The 22,976-nt window shown below is 44.8% G+C and overlaps 2 protein-coding genes across 5 annotated transcripts; one reads left to right on the top strand and one right to left on the bottom strand.

Moving 5' to 3' along the window:
* Positions 1-24: 24 nt before the first annotated feature.
* Positions 25-21,114, top strand: GTF2E2 (general transcription factor IIE subunit 2). 3 transcript variants are annotated; one of them, XM_042026856.1, is made up of 8 exons: positions 25-89; positions 702-868; positions 10,450-10,541; positions 10,934-11,041; positions 11,615-11,797; positions 12,235-12,328; positions 19,475-19,590; positions 20,260-21,114. In XM_042026856.1, exons 2-8 carry the CDS (start codon positions 706-708, stop codon positions 20,377-20,379), a joined length of 876 nt encoding a protein of 291 aa, XP_041882790.1. In that variant the 5' UTR covers positions 25-89; positions 702-705; the 3' UTR covers positions 20,380-21,114. The 3 variants fall into 3 exon arrangements, 2 of the variants coding, with proteins under 2 accessions (XP_041882790.1, XP_041882789.1); XR_006015828.1 differs by lacking the exons at positions 25-89; positions 20,260-21,114 and adding exons at positions 221-338; positions 17,921-18,033 and having other exon boundaries at positions 19,475-19,539; XM_042026855.1 differs by lacking the exon at positions 25-89 and adding an exon at positions 233-338.
* On the bottom strand, positions 2,881-9,040 carry SMIM18 (small integral membrane protein 18). 2 transcript variants are annotated; one of them, XM_042026862.1, is made up of 2 exons: positions 8,722-9,040; positions 2,881-5,419 (listed from the first exon to the last, which is right to left on the bottom strand). In XM_042026862.1, the coding sequence occupies exon 2, from the start codon at positions 5,372-5,374 to the stop codon at positions 5,081-5,083; it is 294 nt and encodes a 97-aa protein (XP_041882796.1). In that variant the 5' UTR covers positions 5,375-5,419; positions 8,722-9,040; the 3' UTR covers positions 2,881-5,080. The 2 variants fall into 2 exon arrangements, with proteins under 2 accessions (XP_041882796.1, XP_041882794.1); XM_042026860.1 differs by having other exon boundaries at positions 8,726-9,037.
* Positions 21,115-22,976: the final 1,862 nt, after the last annotated feature.

Below are 22,976 nucleotides of genomic sequence, written 5' to 3'. Positions count from 1 at the left end.
TGCCATGGCCACGGCCGGGCCGTTTCCGGGGCGGGGCGCGCGGGGGCTGCCGGGAGCGGCATGGCTCGCTAGGCGGCGGCGGCGCGCGGGTGAGCGGGCGCGCGCGGGGGGCGTCCTGAGGGGACGGGGGCAGGGAGCGGGATCGGGGCCGGGACGGGAGCGGAGAGCGGGCCGTGGGAGCGGCTTCCCCGCCCTGTGCGCGGGGAGCGGGGCGGCGAGGCACCGGCACCCTCCGGCCGCTGGTTTCCGGTTGCCCGCCCGCCGCGCTGCCACTTTGTTCCGTCCTGCCGGTGGCTGTGAGGTCCCTCGTTAAGCTGGTACCCGGCTTTCATACCCTGGTACGACCGTGAGGGCTGGTTCGGCATTCCCATTCACACATTTTAGGGTTCCGGTGGTGCACTGACACCTTTACGCTGTTACTTAAGTCCATATTCGGGAAAAGGAGGAGCAAACAAGAAATAAATTGCTCCCCAGGGATGTGGTCACAGCACCAATCCTGACACAGCTCACGGAGCGTTTGGACAACGCTTCCAGGCCCAGAGTGTGGGATTCTTGGGGTGTCCTTGTAGGGCTAAGAGCTGGACTCAGTGATGGGACCCTGTGGGTCCCATCCAACTCAGCATATTCTGTGATACAGGTATTTCTGCTCCTAAATACCTTATTGACGCCAACATCTTTTTCTCGCCTTTTCCCCGTGGCAGAATCATGGACCCCAGCTTGCTGAGGGAGCGGGAGCTGTTCAAAAAGCGAGCCCTCTCCACGCCGGCCGTAGAGAAACGCCCAGCGCTCTCTTCGGACTCCTCCGCCTCCAAGAAGAAGAAAGCCAAGGTAGAACAAGGGGGCTCCTCCAGCTCAAAACAAAACACAGGTGGGTGGAAGTCTCCTGTCCAGCAGCTGCTTGGTGTTTCCCACCACTTACCTTTAAGCTATGGTTTATTAATGTGAATAACGCTGTATCTGTGAGTTTTGCTGGTGGCCGTTGTCATTCTTTCTCTTAAATTACCACTTTTGTTAAGAAAGTCACTTGCATAATGTGAAAAACTCATTCCCTGCTGTGCATATGTGTTAAGCCTCATCCTGTGGCTTGTTTGCTGTTGCTCCGTCGGAGGAATTGCTACTGCCAAAATTATTCATGTGAAACTTTGCTTTGGTTTGTGGATTTCAGTGCCTGCTGGATAGGCACTAGCAGTGGTGTCATTTATTTTCTCCGTGTTTGCCATGTTGGATAGGGCCCGGAGCAACTTGGTCTAGTGGAAGATGTCCCTATGTCAGGGGGTTGGAGCTGGATGATCTTTAGGCTCCCTTCCTGCCCAAACCGTTCCATGATTCTGTGATTATTTCTGGCAAGAGAGCACCTAAAACATTTAGGTAACTGTAAGTTGAAGGGTATCCATACATGAGGTGGATTTGCAAGGTACATCTTGTCTGGCTTGCATGTTGTAATTAGCACTTGTCCTTGTTTTAGCTGGGACCTAAGGTTTGCTCGTGAGCACCAGGGACTCCAGACGTTTCTGCCTCTTTTACTCAAGAGTTGTGGCGTTTCCCTGGGATGGTGGCACTGATGATGCGTCTCTCAGTATCAAATAAACAGTTAATAACGCAGCACCAAAAATAGTAGGAGTGTGTGGAAAGTGCAGCACCAGGGAGAGGATTTGCTCTGAAAGCAGTGGCAGTTCTTGAGTGCGCTTTAAAGGTCAGATCAAATGCCAGGAGTTACTAAACCACAAAATACCCTGTTGTGCAAACTCAGTCCATGCTCGTGTTTTGAATAATACCACACGTGGCTCTCTCCTAAACTCCAGAAGAAACAATAGAGGTAAAAACAACAGAGAAAAACGTCATGGGGTTTGGGAGGAGTGAGACATCTTCTGTCCCAGGGGAAGAGTAGGGAATTTGGGTATGTGTCTGCAGCTTCTCGGGCACCAAATAAAGTATCAGCCAGACATTCTAAAATAAATCAAGGGAGGCCAGGCTTCCATCCATCCCTTTTCACACTCTCCAAATAAAACAAAATTCTACGTGGAATATCCTAAGCTGTGTCTCTGGCATGAGCAGGGTTTGCTGGGAAGAAGAGATGGGGAGTAAGGAAGAGGGCAGGGGGTACAAATGTGAGTCTGATCTGGAGGATTTGAGCAGATAAAAAAGGATTCATTTTGTTGCTGTGGTTTTTGGTGGGCTGAGGGTTTCTTTAAGTGCTTTTGTGGCTGTAAGGTAATTCTCTTACACAAACAGGGACCCAGTGCAGCTCTGAGGACATAAACTTGATCTTTTATGCTGCTGGGTGTTTTCCTGGCAGTACCAGAAAGGTTTCAGGGTTTCTATAACATTTTTATGCTGCAGAGTCAAAATCTGTTGCCTCAAAACCTGGTTTTTATTTGGCTTGCCAGATAGGCAGGTGCCTGTCAGGTTAGGTGGGTGTCAGAGATAGGTCTGGGGAGGTGGAGTAAAAACCTGATGTTGAGGAATCCCTGTCCCACCGCCCCAAAGAAACAAAAACTAAGGTGGTCAGTCCTAGTTTTGTTGTGCAGTGACCACGGAGGTGATAAATGCAGTCACAGTGTTTGTGTGTTGGCACTGATAGTTCCCGGGTGTGTAGTGCCCACAGGTCCTCCCTCGCTCTGTGGTTCTGCGATTCTGTGACTCAGAAAACCTGCCCTTGTCACTTTTTGGGGGAGGAGAGGTTTGGAGACCATGCTAATCTTCAAATGTCTGCACAGCTAAATCCGGCCTCTGTGTGAAGACTGGCTCTAGGCTTCCCACTGCTCCTACAGGGATTACTATCATTATTTCAAATCATTATTTCAACAGTTATTTGAAAAAAATCATAACTAGTTTACTCAGTTCAGAATAGGAACTGGAAAATGAACGAAATGGATCAAATCTTTTTGTTTCATTTTATTACTCAATAGTAAATTGTGGCTATGGTCTTTGTCTTAAGACCTTTGTCTCAGTGGTCTCTGCCAAGTCAAGAGCCAAAATCTTCAGGGGCTGTTTTGTGGAAAAGAATCATTCTGAGTCTTCTCAAGTGCTGTGCAAGGGGACACCTTTGTCTTCTGTTCCTTGTGCCCACATCCATTCCTCTTTATAGACCTGTGAAATAAAAAGGCTGGGATGCGTCCCAAGATCTGTCATTCCGTGTGCTTCTCAGGAAGGCATCGCTGGAGCAGCAGAGGCTGGCATGTTGCGCACACTGCCCTCTTGTGTGCAGCCACGGTGGGCATTTTGTGGGAGTGCTGCAAGTGTCCAGAGCATTTGCTTTTAGGAAAGAGACATGAATTAACTCAGTGCATCCCGATGGCTTCTCAGGGCTTTGCAGGCTGATGCCGTCACATACGGCAGAAGGTCATGAGTCATCGTTATCACCACCGACATTATCTTCATCGTATGTCTTGGCGTGAGTCCGAAGTTATCTTGTACTTGGGGCATCAGCTGCCACTAGTTGTGCTTTTGATTTTGAGCTCGAAGCATTCTCTGCATGGGGGACTGGTCCTGGCCAAACTGCACTATAAGAAATGCATCTGAGATGAATGGTTGTGTGGTTTTGTGAGTGGAGGAGGGAGTTTGCTTCTCCAGGTGAATCACTGGGCTAGCTGTGCTAGTCATTATAGGTACTGGCCATAGCACAAAGGCTTTTCAGACATGGATGGACTGTGAGGTCACTTATGGCTGTGGGTTTTGTTTCCTTCATGACAGGAATGTTATCTGGGGTTAAGACAGTTAAATAACTTGTCCCACACGTAGCTTTGCTCTGGGACATTTCTGTGTGGGTTCAGGAGTGTGAAGGACTTGCCAGGATTAGCTGATGGCCGCGCTGTTGGACACTGTTATTACAGTTGTCATTTGTAACTGCACAACTTGAATGGTTTTCAAAATCAGAGACACAACACAGCTACAGAGGGTGAATAACCTGGTGAGCCAGAGGTGTGAGAGTTCTCTGTTCAGGATGTGAGGAAGGGGCGAGTGTGAACTCTGGGATGTGTCAGCAGGCAGATGAAGTAAAGTGAGATTCTCTTGTGCAAAGTGAAGCAGTCCTCTCTAGCACAGGGCCGATCCTGATGTGGCCTCCTTTGTGAAACCTGTTGGCACCTGAAAGCTTCATGTGGGCTGGGTGACATCCCCCTCTTCGGCGTGGGAGGTCTGTGGCCCATCTGGCTGTGTTCCTTGGCAAGAACTCCATCAGTTCCAGTTTAGCTTTGAAAGTTTGGGATAGGGATGATAGATCCAGCATGTCCAACTCCCTGTAGCGTTGCAATTGCACGGAAGCAATGGCCTTGGGTCAGAGAAGCGTCCCTGTTTATTTCCAGCAGGATTTTGTGCAAAGGGTCAGATATTCTGAAGGTAATGGGTTACTCAGGTCTCGACACCCAGAAATCGTTGGCCAGGCTGAATATGAAATAAGGGGAGAACAGTTCTCTGGAACTGGAGAAGTGGGGGAAGAAAAGGTCAAACTACCCTTAGGAGGATTAGAAAAGACCATTTTAGGGATACATTTCATGTTGGCTTAGTTTTCCTCCCACCACCCTCTCTTCTAAAAGCAAGAAACACATAATAAAAAGTGCTGCCGAAGGCTAGAATTCACCCAATCCTCTCCTGCCTGAAAGGTCCCTTGCCATTCAACCCTTCTGTCCCATCTTTTTTCTTACCCCTTGTCTGTCTATCCTGTCCCTGTCTGGTTGACTCAGTGGGACAACACTGCTGTCTTTGCACTGAATGTGATCAGACTGTTGAACATTTTTATAAGTGTTTTCTTCAGTTAAGTAACACGGTTTTATGCATGTCAGGCAACATTTTTTCGGTCGGGTAGACAAAACTCTATGCTAGTCACTCAATATAAACAGCAAAAGTTCATCTAAAAAGAAAAATCTTTTTTTCCCCCCGTAACACTGCAATAGATTGTCCTTCTGCTAAGCACTTGGAAAGCCATTGCCAATTATTCCAGTTCACATCCAGAGATGGAATTGCAGCCGTGGATATTTAAGTCCAAAAGAAAAAAAGCACATGACTTGCTCATTTGTAAGGTACAAGAGGCTTCATTCGAGGTGTCAAACCAAGTTCTCCAAGTGCAGGTGCTCAGTGCTTCCTATACCACCTCTGTTTCACGCTTCCTGAAGCTGTTCATCATTGCTCTGACGGGATTGGGCTCATTCTCCAAGTCTTTCACAGTTTTGTTTTTCACACAGCAGCAACAGTCCAGCAGTTCGTACAGGAAAGCCAACACCACCAGAGAAACTACAGTGAAGATGAATATGATCAGGATAACAAAGCAGGCAGTGTTCCAGTTGTCATGGAAAGGGTAAATTTTTTGCACTTGGAAGCCCAGATACTGGGAAATTGATGTAGTCTCATTCCAGTGAGTGCTGTTGAGGGTTGCCATTCTTGAAGAGTTGTCTGAGTATGCTCACTGTCACAGATCTGGGAGCTGAAACACAAAAACAAAGCTGTTGAGGACTCTGTCAGTCAAGGACATGCTGTGATTTTCATCACGAATTGTAACTACTTAAGTTCAGACTAAGTGCTCAGAGTTTCTATAAACATGTATTGTTGCATACTCATATTTGCTCACAAAAATATCAAACTCCAAATGTGCAAGTTTGTGATAGGACTGGAACATTTATTTTGGCTGTGTCTGGTTCATGCAGGCATCATGTGGTGTTAAGTTACTCAGCAATGAGAGCTTTGCTGCTTTATTTCAATTATGTGCACAAACAGAAAGCCTACAAACTAAATTTTCAAGGTGTGTACGGTGGTTTCAACCACCCGTCCACCATCAGTCTTGAGGCTGGCACTGGCATGGTGTGAAAGGCCTTATTATTTTGGAATTGCCTGTTAGCACAGACTTGTTCACCCTGCAAAACCCTTTGGACTTCAGGAGGGCAGATTTCCTGGCCTGTTCATTCTCCTGCTCTTGCACTGCTGAGTAGTTTGTGCTAGAGAAACTTGGCTGCCCAGATGGCACTGAGAGTGTTTGGAAATCGTGTTTGTGGTGCCATAGTCATTGGCATGGATAACAAGGAAAACCCAACCCTTTGTGAGGAGTTCTGATTTCTTGTTTTCCACTCTGCCTAACCCTGGCCCTCAGTGCTGTCTGTTGGCACCCAGCAGAGGAAGAGACTGCTCTGTGGTGTGGGGGGGGATGAAGCAAGAAGTTGGCTTCAGCAAATCTGCCTTTGCTCTGTAGTCTAACGTAATAAAAATTGTCCAAGGAGCTGCGGTAACTTCTGGTTATCTGCTGTGGCTGTAGGACATTGTAATAACCTTTGAATCCCTCAGGCAATTTAAAACTGGATGTGGGAGGAGGAGATCGAGTCAGAGCTCCGTATTTCCTTGAGGAAAGAGCAAGGAGTTTTTAGGTGGAACATGGTGGTGGATGGTGTCTACTAAAGCAGCTGACTTAAAGCAGACTGAGCACCTGTCCTTAATTCTCTGAAATTATTAAAGAAAAGGATATAGTGAAAACCTGGATCATGCTGCCAAACCAGCTTGTGATCTATGTCTTTTTTTTACTGTTCAACTGTTACACATTTTGTTCTTTATCCTTCTGACTTTAATGGATTGAAATTGAAATGCAAGAGCTTTGTTGTTGGGAAGCTTCCTGGCATTAGCATTCCATACACACACTTACTGGAGCAGTTGCAGTAACTTACTGTTTCCTCTGTTAAATCTGTAACTGAGTACACAAATTAGTAATTGAATATACAAAGTATGACTGAGATGGATGGGATTAATTAAGCTGTTGGTGGATTTTTTTTCCCTACACAAAAGTTTACAGAACAAATCCAAGCTAAAAATACTCCTGGTTTGAGTCAGGTCCTGGCTTCAAGAGAGTGGCTTGGTTTGGTCATGGTGTGGGAAGGAAACTCAGCCAACCTGTTATGGGGCTAAAAGTCATTAGGGTTTTTGGAGGGGTGGCTTGAAGATTTATTTTAAAATCCATGAGAGAAAGAGAGAAGGGGGAGCTGAATAAAAGGATTTGGAGTCCCCTTTGAGGAGTAATTAACATAAGCAGGATTTAATTTTGTAGTTTAAATGGCAAGATGATACCTTTGGGAAAGAAAGGAGTTTTGTTTTGAACTTTGTAAACAGATTTCTAAGACTGAGGGTTTTGTTAGAATCTGTTACGCATAAGTTTGCTCGCTCTGTAAACACCAGGCACAAAAATAGACTGTTTCTGTGATGCAAAATTTAGTAATTTGAGGAGGTTTTTTTCATTTATAGTGCTCAAAAGTGATCAAAATCTGGGGCCACTAGAGGAACCTGTCCTGTCTACATTGCATAGCCTGCACCCTTTGCCAGCACAGCTCTCTGCCAAGGCAGTAGCTCTGTTCCCAAGAGGAGAGGAGCATCTTAGGCATGGCATGGCCAGGCAGGAGCCGTGCTGGCGGCACAGCGCAGTGCAGCAGCCATTGCCTTCCCACTCCACAGCCAGCCCCTTCCCACTCCACAGGCTCCATTAGGGCAGCCAGTCCCTTCCCACTCCACAGCCAGCCCCTCCCCACTCCACAGGCTCCCTTAGGGCAGCCAGGCCCTTCCCACTCCACAGCCACCAATAGGGCAGTGGTTTGCACAGTGGAGAGATGTTTGTCTTTATGCCAGGAGGTGGAATTGAATGCCGTGCTGGAGGTGGTTCATGCCCCTTGAGGAGGATGATGATGATCTCCTTAGATTTGAATGAGGGAAGGCAGATAAAGATCAGCTACTCTTTGCTGTAATTATTAAAATACAAGGCTGAAGCAGCTGTTGCCGACTGTTCAGAATTAAAACAGCGGTAATGAGGTTAGTGTCCTTGAAAGCTGTCAAAAATGGGCTGGTTTCCTGCAGTTTTACTTATTTTCTAACGACACGGTTCAGATTCGTCTCATCAGCCAGTCTTATTTGTAATCAAGTCAGCAATTGTATGTATCCAAAATGCAGTGAGTTAAATATTTAATGAACTGGTTCCTCTAATATCTGCACTAGGTTTTTATTTAAAAGCATTAGCGTCTTTGGGCACTGCAGAGGAACAGCTTTATTTGAAATCATATTCATGGAGTAGAGGGAAATGACTGGCAAAAAATCCTTTTAATGCAGCACTGAGGAAGTCCTGTTTAAGAAAGCACTGAGCAGACATCTCGGGGTAAAAGCATTTACAAACCTCAGGTGCATTCTAACCCATCTGTTTGCGTTGTATCGATGGCTGCTCCAGTATTTCCAAAGGTAACAGCATGCAGCGGGATTTTATCCCAACCTCAGTGTCTACCACATTTCTAGAACAGGCTTCTCTTCCACACACACAGATCTCTTATAGACAGCCTAATTTACGGAATACCCCCGGGAGGTAGCGTTTCTCACGTTTCAGCTGGAGCTGTCTTTGTTCTAAGGAAAGCCCTTCCGCTGTCATTTCTGTGAAAACGTATAGAATCAATCACAAGGAACATGAGGCTGCAGGAAACCAGCCACCTCCCCTGTAAGGACAAAATCCATTTTGTTTACTGAATCTTGGCTTGTTGTGTTAGCTTTGCTGTAAGATGGAGTGGTCATCAATTTTCCATTAGTGCACAGATGGTGAAAGTGCTTGTCTGATCGTGCAAGACAAGCTCCTCCGTGTTCAGCGGGATAAACCCTGCTCAGCCTAGAGAAAAATCATTCTGATTCCAAGAGGCTTTTACAGGTTCGCAGCTTACACACATATTTTGTTTCAGTAATCAAGATAAACCTCAGAGAATGTTATAAAATGATACACACCTACCTCTCGTGTGAAAGGATGCTGAGAGAGCGCCGTTCTGGTCCCTTTTTTTAGTGCAGCCTATGGCACAGCTAAGATGGAGCTTTCCTTCCATTGGCCAGAGCACGATGCTGCTGACAACTTCCTTTGTGCTCATTTGCATCAAGCCCTCAACCCCAGGAGTAAATCATTCATAAATATGACTCTTACTGTCTGGAATAAGAAGCAAACCCCTCCCTGTTCTTGTTTTTTGGGATGCGATGAGCTCGTTAGCAGAGGAGCGCGCTGGGAGCGCGCGTTGGCCGCGACCCCGCTCTGCTTTGTGCTGGAATCAGCCATCAAACCGTGACGTTTGAAGTGTTAATATCTGCAGATTTCCAGCCTTGCCGTGTGGTTAGATTCCCTTGTCATGAACCGTGGCAGGCTGCAGCCAGGCAGATTAAACAAGATAATCTTCCTGATTCAATTGACAGAACAAAAACATGATAGATTGTCTTAACTGTTTGTTGCACCTCTGAATTTATTTTGGTCACTTCAGACCTCATTACATCTATGATTTTTCTGTTTATTTATAAAATGTCCTATATAGACATTAATTTTTAATGTTAAAAGGGAACCCTGTAGGGGAAAATCCCTATGGGTCCTGTTTTCAGGGGGAGCTGGCTTTTGATTTTCCTCCTTTTTACCATCTTAATTTAGTATCCAGAATAAAATCTTCCTCTGTAGCTGGATTCTACAGTGATTCTTCTATGTTAATTTTAGAATTGTTGTGCTGTGTAAAAGCCTCTAAGACGATGTTGTGTAGCAGCTTCACAATTCTGTTCTTTTATCTCCCTTCACTGATTTTTCCACAGAAATAATAGGAGCTCCATCTCTCTCCTGAGATAGCTGTTGTCATGTCAAATCAACAGTGGATTAAAATATCCCCGTGGTGACAAAGAGATTCTTTTTCTGGAGTAGCTGAAATTCCAAAAAACTGTTGCCATTAGGTTTGAGCAATATTGTGCTGGTAATGAGCCTGTGGCTTGTGATAGTGGTTTGTGGATATTTGTGTTCAATGTGCTGTGCTAAGAGCTGACGTTAATGAAATGGTCATTAACAACCTTGCAAGAATTTTTGAAACAACACGATAGCAAACCTCATGATAAAAGACAACCAGAGCTGACAACAGAGGGGATTCTGAGTTGCTGTTCCAGTGGTGCAACACACCAGGCTGAATTGGTTTGCATTTACATGGGTCTGTTTAATAAATTCTCCACTAGAGCTACTGTAAACAATAAATAAAAAAAAAATCACATCCTTCCTTTATGTGCTGTGTAACCACTGAGTGCCTGTTGGGAAGAAGGGAAGCTTTCTGCCTCCATCTCAGCAGCAGGAAGGTATTGGTGGAGCAAATGCAGTGCGTTATTTCAACATGGTTTAATGTAGTGTAAATGATTATGGGATGTTCAGCCACTGAATCAAATGTGTTCTCTTACGGCAGTAACTCTGCAGTCACTTGCTGCTTTCTTAACTTTTTAGTTGCAGAGTTCTGCTCAGAAGTGTTCCAGAGCTGTGTCCTCTCTTTGGGTCTGGATCAAGATGTGCACAAGGACAGAGTCCTGAGGGTGGCTGCTTCTGCCACTCCTGTTTCTGTCCATAGTTGTTGTTTCAAAAGCTGCTGGAAGTAGAGTGAGAGTGTGATGGAGCTCAGAGCCAACAGGGAGATATCGAAGCATCCTTTAATTGTTTGTTTTCTTTCTTTGTAGATCACAGCAATGGATCATTTAACTTGAAAGCCCTTTCAGGAGGCTCTGGCTACAAGTTTGGAGTCCTTGCTAAAATAGTGAATTATATGAAGGTACGGTGTTTTGGTGTAAAATAATACTGTTTCTGAATACTTTAATTATTGTCCTGTGGTAGCTGGAAAATGCTGAATATTTCAACCTCTGAAAATCTTCTACTGCAAGAGTGAGAATTCCAAGAAACTGCTTGTTAAATTCAAAGTGCTGTCAGTAAATTAAATTGTCAGCATATTGTTCCATAACTGAGATCCTAATTATCCCAGGTCGCTGTACAACCAAGATAATGGAGTTTATTTGCAGGAATTTCAAGATGCTGTCAGGTTTTGGGATTCATGAGCTATTGATCAAAATAAAGTGTAATTTGGTGCCAATCTTAGTTACTTTTCAGTAACTGAGTTGCTGAATCAAGTGAGTACAGAGCTGTAATAGATGCTGTTTGCTTTTCCAGACTCGGCACCAGCGTGGTGATACACATCCACTGACCCTGGAAGAGATACTGGATGAAACGCAGCATTTAGATATTGGACTCAAACAGAAACAATGGTTAATGAGCGAGGTAAAGAAACCACATGTTCAGATTTTCATTAAAGATAAAGAATTCTGATAAACCTGAATTACACACATTTATTAAATTATTAAATATGTAATCCCTCCTTGAAGAAACTACTAAGACAGACTGTAGCATTCCTTTGCTGCCAGTACTAATATTCTGGGGAACAGAAACCTCCACTCTGGCAGTGTTGGTCGTGTGGGAAGCCTGACGTTGCTGAAGTCTTTCAAAAGGTATTTCCTGGTTTCTTCCATAATGAACCAGAATATCAAAATGGAACGGAAGAGCTCCTCCCAAGAATTGTATATAAAATTATCACTGAACTTTTGCCAGATGAGAAGAGGTGAACAAACACCCTGCAGCACCAAAATTGGGTCCCTTCTCTGTTGCAGGTGCTGTGTTGCGGCGAATTATGCCTAGGCTGGTGGATCTAAGATCCAAGGATTTAAAATCCTTTAAAACTCAAACCTCCAGCCTGGCAGCTGTAATATGAGGCTCGTGTGCTCAAAAGCACACCAGAAAAAAATGTAATAAGTGTCTGCACTTTTTCAAGGGTTGAAATTTCTGTCCCTGTTACAGGCTCTAGTCAACAATCCGAAAATAGAAGTTGTGGATGGGAAGTATGCTTTCAAACCCAAGTACAACTTGAAAGACAAAAAGGCTCTGCTCAGGCTCTTGGACAAGCATGACCAGCGAGGACTGGGAGGAATCCTTCTGGAAGACATCGAGGAAGGGCTGCCCAATGCACAGAAAGCCATAAAGGTGAGGGGCACCTCAGCTGGTTCACTTTTCAGAGGGAAGAGAGAGACTAAGACAGAGTTTTCTCATGAGTTGTTTCTGTTCTTTTGATAACTTGGAAGCTGTTTCAGCAGATCTAACATGTGGCCTTTTCTGTATTTCACCCTTCACGTTCAGATTTGCCCTGATGTCTCAACGCAGCTCTCAGAGCTCTTTCTCACAAAAGACTCCTGATCTCCCACATTCTGACTGTTGTCATTTAGTTCTGCTTTCACACCTTGACCTCAGTCCTCTGTATCTCATCTTTGATTTATTAGCATCTGTTTCATGGCCGGTTACTTTGCGGTTTCTCCAGTTTGTTGTTGCTTTTTGTAGCACAAGGTCTGGGTCTGTTGGAGTTGGGAGACCTTCAGCTTGGAAACGAAGTGATTTTGAGTTGTTCTTTTGCATTTGTTTTTGAGGCTTTAGGGGACCAGATCATCTTTGTTAATCGCCCTGATAAGAAGAAAATTCTTTTCTACAATGACAAGAGCTGTCACTTTGCGGTGGATGAAGGTAGGTGTTGGTTTACGTAGGTTTCCATGACAGTTAGTTTGAATTCATCTTAAGCACCTCTGTGTATAAGCAGTCTTCAGGTAGAGCAGTCTTTTAATGTGATAATGGAATATTAGGTGTGTCCGGATGTGAGGAGAATGTTTATATTAACATGAGGCAAACGAGACCAGCAAGTGAGTCCAGTGGTTGTGTCCTCTGCTTTGTGATGGATACATTGGAACATAGCACCAGGAATCCAGAAGTTGTCTTCAAGACTAACGGTACAGAAGAGACTAAAAACCACCACACTGTGACTAAAATGGCATCTAACATTTTGCTGCTTAAGGGGAAGCCAAAAAAACCTAAAAGGACAGTTTCTGGGTGCAAGATTTTTGTTGGGTTTTTTTCCAGTTTGTTAACCATGTGCCTTTTATTGATGAATGCAGCAAGAAGCCACAAATGGAACAGAAGGAGAAAGGACAGAGGGATGAGATGTGAGCAAAATTCTTGAGAAGGGGTTGTTACAACTAGGAGGAGAGCACAGATGTGGGGCAGTGCTGCTGTCCAGGCCTGGAGTGGATTTGGGACTCCACAAGTTCAGTGTGTTTTCTGTGTCACAAATAGTGGTAAAATCCTCTAGTGCTGTTTTATAAACTTGCTTATGCACAGATATTAATTACAGAAATCAGGGTGTGTTGCATTAGTGATATGAATGCCAACATCAGGTGCCTGTAAGTGCAGAAAGGGGGAGGCAAACTCTGTCAGAAGATCTTAGTTTAAATGACTCAATGACACTGAACACTTTCTAGTGTTAATGTATTGTTCTTGTAACGTGACACATAAAGCCATTGCATCACACAGCATCACATTATGGTAAAAAAAATAGTTCTGATACAAGCTTGAACTATTCTACTTACAGGACCACAGTAGAATGCATAAAGCTCTTTCTTGTTTTGCCTGCCTCCAAGGGAATCTGTATTTCCAATAGAATTTAGCAACTGGAGATGTGTATCGTTAACTATTTGTTATGTACTGAGAGTACACACTTGTAATCTCAGTAACAACAGCTTTCTTTCACAAAGGTAATTAAGTAGAGGTGACATCTACAGCATTCAAGAATATAAAAAATATTTCAAAATGTTGAATTTCTTTTTAAACAATAATTTCTGTCATTTCTCGATAGTGGCAGTGAAACTAGATGCGAAATGCAGAATGGATTCACTGGGGAATTTCTGATTTCCAAATGTTTAGGAGTTTACCATGAACCCTGATATTCTGTTGAGGTAGTGCCTCTTCAGTCCATCAGCCCGCAGCTTTTGGGGGTCTGAACATGGCCAAAGCATTTAGAAATCAGTGCTGTTGCAGTAACTTTTAAGGCGGAGCTTTTAAGTTTTAGCCATTGATTGTATCATAGTTGTGTTGCTAAATTAATGTTTTTTCTTGTGCAATTTTTTTCCAGAGAGCAGGAACCGAACCATGCTAAAAGAGTTATCAGAGGGAGGTCTCTACCCTGTTGTTACTAGCTTGTAATAACTCCAGGATTAACTGTGAAATTTCCTAACAGAGCCCATTTTGTTAACATGTAGAGAGAGGCATCAGGCAGCCAGGATAAATCCAGGGCTCTTCTTACACAAGACATGTTGTGGCATACCCGTGTGTGCTTAGGAGCAAGCAATGCAAGCTATTGCTATCAGGGGGAGGAAGAGGTTAAAAAACCCCTTTTAAATGCCTTGCCTCCTGCTGAAGGAAGGCATTTAAGCCTGCAGAGTGTGTCCTGAAGGGATCCAGTGTGCTGTGTTTGTAGTTCAAGGTGGCTCTGCTTCCTTTTATCCGCAGGTGGCAGCAGCTTCCCATCTGAGCCAGAAGTGATGTTTTGTTGTTGCTCTGTTCCTGCTGGTTTTAGTTTTCCTTTTGATGCTTTGTTCTGAGAGGGGGCAAGAATACTTTCTGTTCTGTGAATATTGTGATCCACCTGCATATGCCACAGTGCTGAAAACATCCCTGAGTACATTCACTCACTTACTGCAGCTGGAGCAGGTTCTTTTTCCAACCTTGTTATCCTGTGACAAAGGAAACCCATCCTTCCTGGGCAGCTTTGCTTTAGGATTCTTTCCAGAGCAGCAGAAGGGTGTCTCTTAGGGGGTCACTGGCAGAATTGTCTGTGTACAGGATGAGTTCTGACACGTCTCTGCGTTAGCAATGCTATTGCAGCTCATTATCTCTGGCAATGTTAAAATGAAGTTTTAAAAGACTGCAAAATAAGCCTTGAAGTGTTGGCAGACTCTTTGATCTAGCAGCCGATGACAGTTCAAAATATGTTTCTAGTTTAATGTTTATCCTCAGAAATAAGGTCTCTGTGCTCCTCGGTGCACGATGCTGCCGTATGACATCCCAGTTCAGAACACGTGTTGGCTGGGATTGGTATCCTTGGAAAGTCGGGTGTCCTCTCCCACTGCTGCCTGAGCTCCATCAGCAGGGAGAGAGGAGCTGCCAGGGCAGTTTGGAGCTCGCTGCCTGGAGTAGTGGGAGGACCTGCTTTCTGGCAGTGCCTGCTCTGCCCTTGATGGCTGAACAAGCTTTTCTTTCTCCCCCTGTGAAAATAAATCCCAATGTATCGCAGCAACGGAGCAGTGCGGTGCTTATATATCGTGATCTCAAGGGTACTGGAGAAGGTTTTAGCAGTCAGGAACGGCTTTTGTTCTTCCTTTTATGTGATTAGCCAAGGAAGGTTCAGATTGCATGTGTTCCTTCTGGACTTCCTGCCTAATTAATCTACTGTCAGTGGTGTGGAGCTGAAAATGTTTATAAAAGCAGGGCCAGATTTCAGGTGCTTCAGCCAAGTCAAGCGCTGCCTTTTTGTGCTGGGGCGAAGCACTTTGCATGTGAACAAGGCTTTCACCCCTGTGCTGAATGCTGAAAGGCCAGTTTGATTGCTTAACTGCTAGAGATTGTATCTTTCCCGGCTGAATGCACTATAGGAAGTATTTTAATGCTAAAAAATTCGGATACTTCATTCTACATGTTTTTAAAATTCTTCCTAAGCGCCTTTGTAGGGCTTTAGAGAATGGCCAAAGCCTCTTAAGTGTAACTATAATGTTATCTATAAAAACTGCTTGGGATCAGTCCTGACTTACAGCTGTGATGGTCCAGGGACAGCACAGATTTAACATCAAGCACCTTTTCCTTCTGGTATAAATCCAGTGCTGCATTCCCTGGGACTGATAGGACTGTTGTTTCTTCCCTTCTACACTGTTATTGTCTGGTTTTGTTCTTTGCTCAGCTTTTGGCTTGGCTCTCTGAAGATTTTTAAGCTGTTTTTAATCTCTGGCAGATTTTATTACCTGCATGATGTATCAGTTTATCTCCACAACCATCTCAACCTTTCTGCAAGAGCAGGTGAGGCAGTCAGAAGTGCTGGATAAGCCTCTCCAAAGTCACCAGGCAGTCATTTACCCATGACTTCATTCCCCAAATGTAAGCATTTATAGAAAGGAAGTGTGTTAGAGTTTAATCACTCAGGGAATGTCAGTGCAAATTGTTTTCATCTATGAGGCATCTTGGCATAGTGTAAAATCAAGGTAACCGTGCATCCTTAGCCCGTGGGTATTTCGGAGAGAGAAGGTGTCTGCAAAATCTTTGTTATGCCGCCCTCTGCTTAGCTCTGTGTTTGTTCCTGCTGGTCAGAGCTCATTGTTTTGAGTCTTTGCACGCAGACTTCATGTTGCTGGAGATGTCAGCAAACATTTAAACTGGCTTTTCAGCCAGCTCCTGGTCTCATTTCCTCCTCTCAGTGCTCGAAAGACCAGAATTTAGCTCTCGGGAGGAGCAAGGAAGCAGCCTGTGAGTAGTGTTGATTCTGTCCAGTTTCTGAGTTAAAATGTTTTAGTGATCAGATTGCAAGATACTGTGTATAGGATTTGTTCATGACAGTTGCCTCAGTACTGGGATCACAGCTTTCTGCCTCTTTTCAGCAAGATCTGCATTGGAATCAGGACTTGAAAGCTCTGTGGAAAATGCAAATCTCCGTGAGGGTTCAAAGCACCTTCATGGCTTTGACCAGAAGCTCTTGGGAAATTTCTCCCCTGGGGATTTTTTCTGGGCTCTGTCTTGTCAAAGCAGCCTAAGCCGTGCAGATATTGTCAGCTTGCCCAACTGCAGCCTGCTGCAGTCAGGTGAAGCTTTGCTGTCTTTTTACCCTCCTGTAGCCATTTTACTTTTATTCTGGCTGATGTAAAAAATAATTTAGTGTCTCTGAGAGAAGTCGCTCACCTTGGCTGTGCTGTGATGGTGTGAAGATCACGTAGCAGTGAACAGGACATGGAGAAGGAAAATTGAATGTGCTCTGTAATCATAGTGGCTACAGGAGTGCATGCATCCCAACCGGTTCTCCATGCCTGGCTGGAGCAGGCCAGCATGTGCAGGGAGAGCTTCCTGCTCCAACCATCCCCTTCCCACTCCTCACACCAGCACTGAGCTCCTTGTGCCCTGTCCACAGAGAAAAGAATGTGAAAAATGGATGCGGTATATTGAAACCTTCCCTAGGAGCTGCCTTCTGCCACTGTTGTCTGCTCTTCAGACACACAGCAAAGGCCAGGGTGACAGCATTTCCAATGCTTCTCAAGGAAATCAGGAAAAATCTTTCCCTATGTCAGGTCAAGGGTGTATTTTCTGAGGTGCAGAAGTACCACAGCTACAAATGCAGAGGGTTGTTTCTTGAGAGCTGTAGTTATTGCCAGCTTTTCCCACAGGTTCTCATATTTCAGAGAGGATGTCACAATAATTCAGAGAGTGTATTCCCAAGGTCTAAGCTTTGCCTGGCTGATAGGGGCACAGTCCTTGGAGAGTTAAACCTGACAGGTAATGTGTAAATGGTTCACTGCCAACCATCCAGCTGCTCTCTTTCTTCAGACCTCGCATTTAGCCCAGTGTCTGGTGTTACACCAAGTCAGTTTTGTGATGAGATGATGGATGGATCTCCCTTGCCTTTTAGACGACACTCTTAAGTGCAGACAGCTCGTATGCACTGAAGGGTGGCAGCTCCCTGTGCTTCTTCACCTTTATCCTGTACTTTTAGTTCCAAATCAGTCCTTCATTACAGAGTGTTTCCATGTTGTTGTGACTCCCTCTTTGCTGGGCAGTGAAGTGTTTTAAAGCCCTACATGTAGCTCCAGCATGGGAAGAAGATTCTTTTGCAATTACTGCAATCAAAGCAGTAGTGCTGAAAGCAGCCTGATTTGTGGAGGAGTTTTTAAATGGAGTTGCAGAATATGATACAGTGACTCTGGTGGGGCCAATTTGTGGATTAAATTATCTGTATGTAAAGTCCATTTTAGCTCTGCAGTTTTGGATCTTGGTGCCTGTTCCATTTGTACTCCTTGGCCGAGTTTAAAAGGTGGATGTGAAGCTGGAGTGATGTTATAACCGTGGCACTACAAGAAATGCAGAATGCTGTAGTTAGATATTAACTGTGATCTGCACTTCTGTGCATGCTGATCCCTGAAGAGCTGACCATTTATTTTCTAGTGTTTAATTTTTCACTTCTGTTCCCCAGAAGAATGTAGACTGGTTTAACCTTAAGCACCTATCCTCAGCTTTCCTTTTTTTTTGCACCAGGGCGTATTTGTCCATATATCCTGAACTCTAATGAGAAGACACATCATCTGTGTTCGTAGCAGGATACTATAAATAAGAGGACAAACTTTCTCCACCTGCTGCAGCAGGATGAGGTGAGGGATGATCTGTGATAGCAGGCACCGCCAGCTATGCTGAAAGCCTGGAATCCCCCTCAAAATGGATGAGCAGATGGAGAGTGTCTTGACTGCAGTGTCAGTCCTTGCATTAAGGGATGTGCACACTGATCCCAAGGTGCTGGATAGCCTCTGGGAGAAACAGGCTGTGAGATATCTCCCTGTAACCAAAAGTGGTGTTTTGACAGGTTTTGGTTCTCTTCAAAACCACTGCATTACTGAAAATGAACACTGTCACTCTTCACCGGTGAAATTCCTTTCTTTTGTTTCCTGGAAAGCTGGGACAGCCTCTTGCTGTTGGCAGCAGGAAGAAGAGAAACACCTGAGACTCGAAGCATGTATTTGCATAGAAAAACAAGGTGCCTTAGGTAGGGAATTGTTCCAAGTGCAGGAACTGAGTTCATTTTGTACACTCCCATTTGGTTGCAGTGTGCCCAGAACCGGGGTATCCGTGGCAAACCGGCACTGGAGCATCTCATCCCCTGCTGCACAGGACAGATCCTTAAGCATGCAGAGGTTGTGCTTGTTGTGACAACTGTATACTAAATTTGTCTGGAAATAAAAGGAAAAATTTAGTCTTGCATTGCTATGTGTGCCTCGTGTTTTATTTATAGTTTGTTAGCCAGACCTGCTGACAGGATGTATCTTAACTCCCTGCCTGGGGAATGAAGGGAGGTAGGATCGTACCAGCCACTGCCTGGAGAAGGCATTCCAGAGGCTCTGTGAAACTTTACGTGAGGCACAAAGTGTGCAGGCAGATGGCAGCTGCTCTAATTAAGACTTACTGTCTCTGTCTGTTTTCTTGCTGCTGTGGTTTTTAAGGTGTCTCTCTTCTTTTTAACACCAGAGAAATTTTAGTACTTTATTATCTGTACAGCACGGTATGGATCATATTGCAGTGATAAACGAGCTCAGAGCCACTGAAGTAAATGTCTTGAACCTTCAGTAAATTAGACGTGGGATGGCAAGTCTCCCAAGTCACTGGCAGCTGAAGATTTGTAAACGAAGTTGCCGTTTATGGTTAGTGATTGCCCTTCGTCAGGAACTGTGAAACTCATTCGCAGCCTACACAGCTCTAGAGATTCCAGGCTAAAAGAGGCTTCAATAGCAAATAAACATGGAAAGCACAGGTTGCCTCTGGCTGCTACTGATTCGAGAGAGAGAGAGCAGTTTAGCTTGAGGGTGTTTTGTTGTTGTTTTGTTGGTTGGAGTTTCATCTTTTCGGGTTTTGGGTGTTTTTGGCAGTGCATCAGCATTTGGAGCGGGTAAAGGCTGTGCTGAGTGAGTGCCTGCTGGCGGTGACAGACTGACGTGCCAGAATGTTTCAGTGTTTGAAATCAAGTCTCTCTCCTTCCCTTCATGTGGGGTCTTTGCCCAGGGTTTGCTCACTGGGATATAAAACCAGGGTTTGTCGTTTCAGAATTCCAGAAGCTGTGGAGGAGCATTCCTGTGGATTCTATGGATGAGGAGAAGATAGAAGAGTATCTGAAACGACAGGGTATTTCTTCCATGCAAGAAACCGGACCAAAGAAAATAGTAAGAGATACAAATTATAGATCTTCCTAAGAAACCCCCTTTCCTGACCCCGCAGCGTTAATTCCAAAATGTGTTGGTGAGCCTGTGCACGGCTTTGTGGAGCTTGGGGAAGTGTGACCAGTTTTAAAAACTGGAAAAACCAAGCGCTGCAGCCAGCAGTCAGTGCTTTTATGACTCGTTAGAGCCTGTGTAATTAATCCAAGCAGTATCAAAAGAGGGCGAATGCCAGGAATCCCCATGAGCTCCACAGTGGAAGCTTTTGCTTGGAGGTGTACAGTACATTAAGAGTAGTAGTATTTTGGGAGGAAGGTGGGGGGGGGGGGTTAACTTTTCTGCTAAAAAGCTTTGAAATCCTGATGGGATTGTGGATAGGACTACAGGGCGTGTACCTGCTTCTGTAGCTGCATGGGATGGTTTGGAACCTGCACTTAAAAATGCCAGCTTTACTACTGTGCCTGCGATACTGTGGCTCTGCTCCATCCCCAGGGTCATCTCCCTGCCTGGATTGGAATTGGATGCTGTTGCTTCTTCAGGAGCTAGCACTTCCCCTTCCCTGCCCAGCCCTGGTTCTGTCGGGGCTCGTCTTTCACTGCAGTAGTGACCAGCACCGTGTTACACGTCAGGTCAGATGTCACAGATCTTCTGACTCCTGTTTGTTTCTTCTTGCAGGCTCCCATTCAGAGGAGGAAGAAACCTGCTTCTCAGAAGAAACGTCGGTTTAAGACTCACAATGACCACTTGGTTGGAGTATTAAAAGATTACTCTGATGTGGTTCCTGGCAAGCAGTGAGCGGTTGTATTCTGGAGCAAACGCGCCTTTCTAGACGGGCTTGCTGCTGCTGGGGCTCGGTGTCTGCTCACAGAAGGATTGACTGTATATAATAATGTGATGTGTTTCCCCCACCCCAGCAACTGCCGAGGTGAAACAGGTCAGTTTAAGAGCAAGTATGGGCTACTAAATTTAGAGGTTAATTTAATTAGCTAATGGGAAACGTGTCTTAGAGTAAGAGGTTCTCACTAGTTGCCTGTTGGCTAGGGTGATAAATGGTGCTCAGCATGTAATGCAGGAATTCCTGCTCAGTGCTTAACTCTGCTTTTACATTGCTTAATGGGTATTTACCTGGAATTACTTACAGGGGGCTTTCTAGTGGGATTGAATAGAGCATTTGTTTTACCTATTTCAGGAAAACCTTTTCCTAAAATCACTGCAGGCCAAGTTTCTTTCACAGTCAAATACACCCACGGTTTGTATGTTTCTTCCTTGCCATGGGACTGAGCTTTACTGAAAGGTGGTGTTATCTGAGACTCAAACTCAGAAAACCCCCTCTCCCAAAATCCCAGCAGGCTGTGGGATGGGATGAAGCCAGAGCTTCCTAATGTTAATTAGGAATTGCCCTCGGCAATGTCTCCTCACTGTTGTGGGTACAAGTGTGTTGCACGTTCTGCTCTGTGCGCAGGAGGGAAATAAAACGACAGTGTAATACTGGAGCTTTTTTTTTTAAGTAATAAATTTACAATGCTGGTTTCCAGTGTTGCTTCTTTAAACAATGAGAGAATCGGCAGCTTTGGTGCTTGTTGCGTTTTCGTGGAGATAAAGGAATCTTTGCTATATTTTTATCCTCTCAGTGACTTACTGTTCTGGGCTAACACTGTCATCTTTTTAATGATAGCTGGGGAGAGGGGAGGAACCACCTTAAATGCGAGCTCCCTGCAGATGCCTGATGTTCTGTGCAGCACAGCCTTACATGGAATGTGTCCAAATCATGTCCTCTTGATAACTTATTTTTATGTTCCGAACCAGAGTCGGTCAATGCTGATCCTGTTTTCATGGCACTGCAGGAGAGGAGCTGTTTCTCCGTTCTTGCAGGGTTAGGATCAAAGATAAAAGAGGTGCCTGCAGCTCCCCACCGACGGCAGCTCGAGCACAGGCTGTTGTCGTGCTTGATGCAGCCGGGGTCGGAGCAGAGGCCGTCGGATGTGGACATGTGAGCAGATGAAGAATGAGGCTTTGTTGCTGTCGCACTGAACAAGTTCTGTCAGCTTGGGGAAATATGCTTCTGTAAGTGCAGCATTTATCCTCCTGGTTTTAAAGTCTGCTCTTGTGAGAAACAGACAATGCTTCCAGCGTTGCACATGTCAGCCCTATTTAAGGAGCTGCCAAATGCTGTTAGGAGGTTTCTTCTATTATTTTATATATATATTTATATTTCATGCTTATGAAGTATATATATATATATATATATATATAAGCATGCTGCTCCAGATTGTTTTGAAACTGTTTTCCTTTCCTCTATCTTCCAGGTCAGCACAAACAATTCCTCTTGGAGCTTTTTAGTTTTCCATTACAGCTCTGCTTTAAGTACCTACAGAATACTTGCAAAACTGTTAACCTCTCTTCTGTCATCTTCACTCAAGGAAAGAAAAGTTCCCTTCCATCTGCTGCATTTTTGAGCAGTGATTTTTTGGTGGTGATGCTTGGACAACAACAGGGCTCTGAGTTGCCTTTCCTACCTTTAGGGGTTTCATGGACCACCTTCCCAGTTACCTTACATAACATTGCCCTTTCTCTATGATCCAAAGCTGGCTGTAAGGTAGGCTACCTGCTTTGTTTCTCTGCTCAAGTGATTAAGATAATAGAGTCTGAGTCTAAAGAAAATGCCTCCAGCTACTTTGAAAGATTAAAAATAGGTCAAAAAACAGGAGAGCAGGAAAGGGAAAGTGACTGTGACCTCTGTGTGCTGCGCTAGCCTTGTCAGGCTCCAGGTGGTGTCCAGTTGGAAAGACTGAATTAGATGCTTTGCCTCACTGGTGGATGTCTTCTCCTCCGCAATAGCAGTAGAAAGGGCGTAAATAAGTTTTGCAGCTTGTTAGGGTAAAATCTAAAAAAGAGCAGAAGGGAAGCTCTCATTGGCCTGTTAGTGGTGTCGACTATAGACAAGCAGTGGTGTAGAAAACAAGTTCAGACAATAAACACAGAATCGTAGAATCCCAGGCTGGTTTGGGTTGGAAGGGACCTTGAAGATATTCCTGTTCCACCCCCTTCCATGGGCAGGGACACCTTCCACTAGACCAGGTTGCTCCAAACCCAGTCCAACCCAGCCTTGGACACTTCCAGGGGTGGGGCAGCCACAGCTCTGGGTATTCTGTGCCAAGGCCTCAGCACCCTCACAGGGAAGACTTTATTCCATATATCTAAGTTAAATTTCCCCTCTTTCAGTTTGTACCCGTTTCACCTTGTCCTGTCACTACAGTCCCTGATGAAGAGTCCCTCTCTGGCTTCCTTGTAGGCCCCTTCAGATACTGGAAGGGTCTATGAGGTCTCCATACAACCTTCTCTTCTCCAGGGTGAACAGACCCAACTTTCTAAGCCTGTCAAAAAGAAGAGGA

Source organism: Corvus kubaryi, unplaced genomic scaffold (genome assembly GCF_017639235.1).
Source record: "Corvus kubaryi isolate FWS band 111438036 unplaced genomic scaffold, C.kubaryi_AGA036_p1.0 37292, whole genome shotgun sequence".
In the NCBI taxonomy this organism is placed as follows: Eukaryota; Metazoa; Chordata; class Aves; order Passeriformes; family Corvidae; genus Corvus; species Corvus kubaryi.
This window is presented reverse-complemented; position numbering and strand designations above follow the sequence as displayed.

What these genes read in the sequence shown, in the direction of transcription:
- GTF2E2 (XM_042026856.1), top strand. Translation starts at nt 706, where the DNA reads ATGGACCCCAGCTTGCTGAGGGAGCGGGAGCTGTTCAAAAAGCGAGCC. An exon ending in ATGCACAGAAAGCCATAAAG is followed by an intron (nt 11,798 to 12,234) that starts GTGAGGGGCACC and finishes TTTGTTTTTGAG; the next exon opens with GCTTTAGGGGACCAGATCAT. An exon ending in TCACTTTGCGGTGGATGAAG is followed by an intron (nt 12,329 to 19,474) that starts GTAGGTGTTGGT and finishes TTGTCGTTTCAG; the next exon opens with AATTCCAGAAGCTGTGGAGG.
- SMIM18 (XM_042026862.1), bottom strand. Translation starts at nt 5,374, where the DNA reads ATGGCAACCCTCAACAGCACTCACTGGAATGAGACTACATCAATTTCC.